Source organism: Malus sylvestris, chromosome 4, assembly GCF_916048215.2.
Source record: "Malus sylvestris chromosome 4, drMalSylv7.2, whole genome shotgun sequence".
Taxonomy (NCBI): Eukaryota; Viridiplantae; Streptophyta; class Magnoliopsida; order Rosales; family Rosaceae; genus Malus; species Malus sylvestris.
The window spans coordinates 20955336-20962090 of record NC_062263.1 but is presented as its reverse complement, the minus strand read 5'-3'; the positions used below and the strand labels follow the sequence as shown (position 1 = coordinate 20962090).

Sequence of the window (6755 nt, the reverse complement as noted above, 5' to 3'; positions counted from 1 at the left end):
AGTTGAGTCGTTGATGGCTGAAGTGGCTAGCCTTCGGCAAGAGGTCAGAGCGCTTAGGCATGAAAATAAAGAGTTGCACATGCTCGCAACTAGCTACTCAACAAGCATGAAGAGGAAGTTGGACCAGCTGCAGGAGGCTGAAGTTCGGGCTCGGAGTGATCATCAAAGGTTTATGGCTTTACTCCCGAGGTAACTTATGCCCTCATCATCTGGTGCTTCACCAAGTGCTCCGGACAATCAAGCTCTGACACTTCGTCTTTTTGATGTTCCTTCGACTGCTGCAACACCTCCTGACCAATGAAGACTCCTTGTTTATATGCTCATCTTTGAATTTTTCTACCGTATGTTCCTTTTCGTTTTTATGAATGTAAAAATACCTTGCAAGAAGTTGTGGTAGAGATTGCAAAATCATTACCTGCATAAAGGAACAAAAGTAGGATTTAAACACAAAAACCAGAAAACAAGAGAGAGAAAAAAAAAAAAAAAAAAAAAAAAAAGAACAAGAACATTTAAAATTATTCAAAATAAAGATGAAAGATAGAAAGCTTGGGTTGCCTCCCAAGAAGCGCTTTAGTTACTGTATAGAGCTAGACATAAACTTTAATTTTGCAATCAACTCCAAGGGTGGACATAACCCAAATACAAAGAAAAGAAATAATTCAGTTTAGCACGCAAGAAAATTGAAAATGACAGAAAAAGGCAATGAATAGAAATATTGGGTTGCCTCCCAATAAGCGCTTGCTTTTACGTCCGCAGCCAGACGGTACCAAGAGTAATCATCCAAAGGGAACTGGTTCTTGGAGAGGTACAACCTCCACATCATGCTCCGCAAAAGACTCGTAATATGGCTTGAGTCTATGCCCATTCACTTTGAACATGTATCTGGTCTTTGCACTTTGGATTTCCACTGCACCATGAGGAAAAATATTTGTTATAACAAATGGACCAACCCATCGAGAACGAAGCTTACCTGGAAATAACCGAAGACGAGAATTAAATAGAAGAACTTTCTGTCCAATGACAAAGCTCTTCCTTAAGATCATCTTGTCATGAAATGCCTTTGATTTCTCCTTGTATATTCGACTAGACTCGTATGCATCATTTCGGATTTCGTCTAACTCATTTAATTGAAGATTCCTTTGCTTTCCGGCAACACTCATGTCCATGTTGTAGGCTTTGATCGCCCAATAAGCTTTGTGCTCTAACTCCACTGGAAGACGGCATGGTTTCTCATAAATTAACCGAAATGGGGACATTCCAATAGGAGTCTTATAGGCAGTCATATAAGCCCACAATGCATCGTTCAAGCGCATGCTCAAATCCTTCCTACTAGGACTCACAGTTTTCTCCAAAATTTGCTTCACCTCACGATTTGATACTTCTGCTTGACCGCTAGTTTTCGGATGATAAGGTGTAGACACCTTATGTGTGACATTGTACTTCCTAAGCAACGCTTCAAATGTTCGATTGCAAAAATGACTCCCTCCATCGCTAATGATTGCTCTAGGTATTCCAAATCTTGCAAAGATGTTACTCTTAATAAAATCTGAAACAACTTTTGAATCATTAGTTTTGGTGGCTTTTGCTTCCACCCATTTAGAAACATAATCCACAGTCAATAAAATGTAAAGAAAACCATTTGAAGATGGAAAAGGTCCCATGAAATCAATGCCCCACACATCAAAGATCTCAACAACCAAAATAGGGGTTTGTGGCATTTGATTTCTTGGGCCCAAGTTACCTGTTCGTTGACAACGATCACATGTTGCACAAAACTCGTACACATCCTTAAACAAACTAGGCCAATAAAAACCACTCTCTAACACCTTCAGGGCTGTCCTCTTTGCTCCAAAATGGCCACCACATGCATTAGAATGACAAAAAGTTAGAATAGATTTAAACTCAGATTCAGGGACACACCTTCTAATCAATTGATCAGTGCAATATTTCCACAAATAAGGATCATCCCACTCGTAGTATTTGGCTGTTTTGACAAGCTTATCTTTTTGAGCACGTGTAAAATCATCCGGAATCTTTTTGATGACCTTATAATTGATAATATATGTATACCAAGGGTCAGTAATCTTTAATGAAAACAGTTGCTCATCCGGAAAACTTTCACGTAAAGGGATGAGATCTTCCTCTGTGTTTGAATGCACAAGTTGGCTAAGATGATCTGCTACAACATTCTCACTCCCTTTCTTATCCTTGATCTCCAAGTCAAACTCTTGAAGCAGAAGTATCCATCGAATGAGTCGTGGTTTTGCATCTTTTTTTGTGAGTAGATACTTCAAAGCTGCATGTTCAGAAAACACAATAACTTTAGTCCCAATCAGATAAGATCTAAATTTTTCTAAAGCAAATACAACAGCTAGAAGCTCATTCTCTGTTGTTGAATAATTCAACTGTGCATCATTGAGTGTTCGAGATGCATAATAGATGACATGTGGCACTTTGTTGACACGCTGCCCTAGAACTGCACCAACAACATAGTCTGAAGCATCGCACATTAACTCAAAAGGTAAACTCCAATCTGGTGGCATGATTACAGGAGCCGTGGATAACAACTCCTTAAGCTTATTGAATGCTACCACACACTCTTCATTCATATCAAATGTTACATCCTTTTGAAGTAAACGACACAAGGGTCTAGAAATCATTGAGAAGTCCTTCATAAACCTACGGTAAAAACCTGCATGTCCAAGAAAAGAACGAATCTCCCTGACAGTAGTAGGGATGGGTAAAGAGCTAACAAGTTTTACTTTAGATTTATCAACTTCAATTCCCTTTTCAGATATGATATGCCCTAAAACTAATCCATGCGAAACCATGAAATGGCATTTTTCCCAATTTAACACTAGATTAGTTTCTTGACAACGTTTTAAAACTAGGGACAGATTATGTAGACATGTATCAAAAGAATCACCATAAATTGAAAAATCATCCATGAACACTTTAATTATTTTCTCAATCATATCAGAAAAGATACTTACCATACACCTCTGAAATGTGGCAGGGGCGTTGCACAGTCCAAACGGCATCCTCCGGTATGCAAATGTGCCAAATGGACATGTGAAAGTCGTCTTTTCTTGATCCTCCGGAGCGACTGCAATTTGATTATACCAGTTAGCCTTTCTAACATTTGATCAATGAATGAGACTGGAAAGTGATCATTGCGTGTGGTGCTATTTATCTTTCGATAGTCTGTACAAACTCTCCAACTATTTTGCACACGTGTAGGCATTAGCTCATTAGCTTCATTCTTAACAACTGTGACTCCAGATCGTTTAGGGACTACTTGAATAGGGCTTACCCACTTGCTATCCGAAATAGGATATATGATGCCAACATCAAGAAGTTTGATAACCTCTTTTTTTACGACTTCCATCATGAGTGGGTTTAAACGGCGTTGAGCTTCCCTAGTTGGTTTTGCACCTTCTTCCAGCATAATCCTATGCATACATGTAGCTGGATTTATACCTTTGATATCTGCAATGCTCCAAGCTATGGAAGTTTTGTGATCCTTCAGTACCAGGATCAGTTTTTCCCCCTCTTCTGTTGAAAGTTGTGACGATATGATGACGGGTAATGTTCCATCCTCTCCCAAAAATGCATACTTCAAATGTTCAGGAATTGGTTTAAGCTCCAATTTAGGTGCCTGAATCACAGAAGGAAGAGTTTTTTTCGTTAGAAGTAGGAAGAGAAATAAAATAGGAAGAATACTTACCACGAATTGGTGAAAGAGACTCAAGAGAGGCCACTGTTTGGATTAATTCTTCTTCAATGTGCTATGAATAGTTAAAATTTCCATGTGTAATGCTATGCACTAATGCCTTCTCTAAATTATCTTGTCCCACACATTCATTAAAACAATCCTGCACAAAATAGTCAAACACATCAATAGACAAACAAGATTCTAATTCACTAGGATACCTCATAGCATTGAAGATTCTGAACTTGACGCTTTCCCCATCAATTTCCATGGTTAAGGTACCATCGTAGACATCAATCTTCGTCCGTGCTGTTCTAAGGAATAGTCTTCCCAATATAAGAGGAAGTGCAGTAGGCATAGGATCATGTTCCATCTCAAGAACAAAAAAGTCAGCGGGAAAAATGAGTTGCACAAGTACATCCTCCAAGGTTACTTTGGGATATTTATTTGAACGATCTGCCAACTGGATTACTACCTTTGTTTCCTTTAAGTCTCCAAGGTTCAATGACTCATACATTGAATATGGCATCAGATTGATGGATGCCCCCAAATCACACAATGCTCTCCCAAACTCTTTGCCTCCAATTACACATGGAATGGTAAAGCTACCGGCATCTTTCAACTTCGGTGGCAGCTTTCTCTGTAAAACAGCTGATACTTCCTCGCTTAATGCCACATTTTCTTGATCATTGAATCTCCTCTTGTTTGTACAAAGCTCTTTAAGGAACTTTGCATACTTGGGCACTTGTTTTATGGCATCTAAAAGAGGTAAGTTCACTTGGACTTTCTGGAAAGTATCCAAAATTTCCTTATCAGTTTGCTCTTTCTTAGACTTCATAAACCTACGAGGAAAAGGAATAGGGACATAGGAGTTAAAGGAATTTTGAACTTCTTTACTTACCTTATCATAATCTTTTTTGTTCAATTCTGTATCTTTAGGAGACTTTTCAGTTTCTGTTGAAGCCTTATCTTGCTCAAAAACTTCTTTTCCACTCCTTAAAGTCACAACATTCATCTGCTCCACATTTGGATTCACCACGGTTTGGCTAGGCAACCTTCCTGGTTGGTGTTGTTGCCCCATTAAACTTGCTAACTGACTCATTTGGCGCTCAAGGTTTTCAATTGCTTTGTCTGTTTTCTGTTGATGAGATTGAGTAGAGTTAGCTAAAGAAGCAATTAAATCCTCAAGAGACTTACTTGGAGCTTGTTGTTGTTGAGGCTGAAATGGTGCCTGCGGTCTTGCTTGAAAGAAGCCAGGCGGACGGTTATAGTTGTTGGGAACAGATTGTTGTCCATTGTCTTGATTGTTCCACTTTAAGTGTGGATGATCGCGCCATCCTGCATTATAGTTGTTGGAATATGGATAATACTTTTGCCTTTGTTGCCCTTGAAATCCTCCTAATGCATTAGCTTGCTCAAGACCACCTTGATCCATCAACGAAGGGCACATGTCCGTGGCATGTCCCATCTTTGAACATACACCACACACCTGTTTTGGAGCCACAATAACCTGTTGCACAAGATTAGTCAAGTTAGCTAATTGTAATTCAATACTAGAATTAGCACTTACCTCGTTAACTTTCTTAAAAGGTAGCTCATCTCTCCTTCCAAATTGTCGTGTGTTGCCAGCAATGTTCTTTAATAATGCCTTAGCATTTATTGGTGTCTTGTCCATGAATGCTCCTCCACTTGCTGCATCAAGCATTATACGATCAGTACCACGTAATCCTTCATAAAAATACTGTATTAGTAAATGCTCTGAAATTTGATGATTAGGACAAGATGCAACCAAATGTGTGAATCGCTCATAGTAATCTCCAAAGGGCTCTCCATGTTGTTGTCGGATTGCACATATGTCTTTCCTTATGCTTGCAGCTCTGGTGGCCGGAAAATATTGCTCCAAGAATGCTTGCTTCACCTGGTTCCAGGTGTTCATTGATCCCGGAGGTAAATTGTAAAGCCACTCCTTTGCCTTGGCTTCTAATGTAAATGGGAATGCCCTCAACTTGACTTGCTCCTCATCCACATTTGCTGGTCTCATTCCTGAGCATACCACGTGAAACTCCATGAGATGCTTGTTGGCATCTTTTGTTGAGAAGCCATGAAACTTAGGCAAGTAGTGAATCATGCCGGACTTGAGCTCACATCCACCTTCTTCATTTGGATATGTGATGCACAATGGTTGTTGATCCGTGTTTGGCATTGCCAACTCCCTCAATGTACGGTTATCAGCCATGCCTTCTTGTGGTTCCTCCTCCTCTTCCGAACTTAAATGTGGTGGAGAAGATGGTGGTAAAGACACCGATGCACACTTTTGCTTGATTTTTCTCTGAAGCTTTCGAAATGTTCGTTCAATCTCTGGATCGTAGGAAGCTAGATCAATGCTCTTAGACTTTCGAGTATGCATGTACTACAAAGAGTACCTGAAATAAAAACAAAACCAAAAACACTAAATAGACAAGAAATAGAAAATAATAAAAATAAAAAAAAATAAAAATAAAAAATAAAATATAAGCAATCAGAAATAACAATCCCCGGCGACACGGCGCCAAAAATTTGGTAGTAATTATAATGCACCACAAAGTAGCCCACAATAATCCTATTAATTTTCCTTATTAACACTAAAATTTGTCGATTGTAGCATATGAAAATAAGGGTCTTTCCCGCAGAAGATTGTTTTATCCAAATACTTAAAATGTCACAAAAACGGGGTGGCTGTCTCCACTGACCAGCCCCCGAAAAATAATTATTAGACTAACTTATACTTATCCAAATGCAACGAACTTTTATACACATAAACTAGACACACCAAGCTATGCTCACACAAATTTTTGGGATTTTTGGAGTTGATTTGCTATTTAAATTAAATCGTACAAAAACAGTACAGAAACCGATTTTAGTAGATCACAAGTTTGAGAAAAATAAGTTAGGGGAATTGTTATCCACCACCAAATAATCATGCAAACATGTTATGTTTCATTCAAATTCCTTTTATTTCCGGATGAAGATGCTCAATGTTAGAACACAACCTATTACTCTTTCT

The 6755-nt window shown here is 38.8% G+C and overlaps 1 protein-coding gene across 1 annotated transcript; it reads right to left on the bottom strand.

Annotated features, from left to right (window-relative positions):
* Positions 1-3838: 3838 nt before the first annotated feature.
* Positions 3839-6119, bottom strand: LOC126618186 (uncharacterized). Its single transcript, XM_050286270.1, has 3 exons — positions 5492-6119; positions 3934-5404; positions 3839-3875 (listed from the first exon to the last, which is right to left on the bottom strand). Exons 1-3 carry the CDS (start codon positions 6117-6119, stop codon positions 3839-3841), a joined length of 2136 nt encoding a protein of 711 aa, XP_050142227.1.
* Positions 6120-6755: the final 636 nt, after the last annotated feature.

Coding starts and splice junctions, on each gene's coding strand:
- LOC126618186 (XM_050286270.1), bottom strand. CDS start 6,119: ATGCATACTCGAAAGTCTAAGAGCATTGATCTAGCTTCCTACGATCCA. Junction 5,405..5,491: donor CACACATTTGGTTGCATCTT/GTCCTAATCATC, acceptor TGCTTGATGCAG/CAAGTGGAGGAGCATTCATG. Junction 3,876..3,933: donor AGAATCTTCAATGCTATGAG/GTATCCTAGTGA, acceptor TATTTTGTGCAG/GATTGTTTTAATGAATGTGT.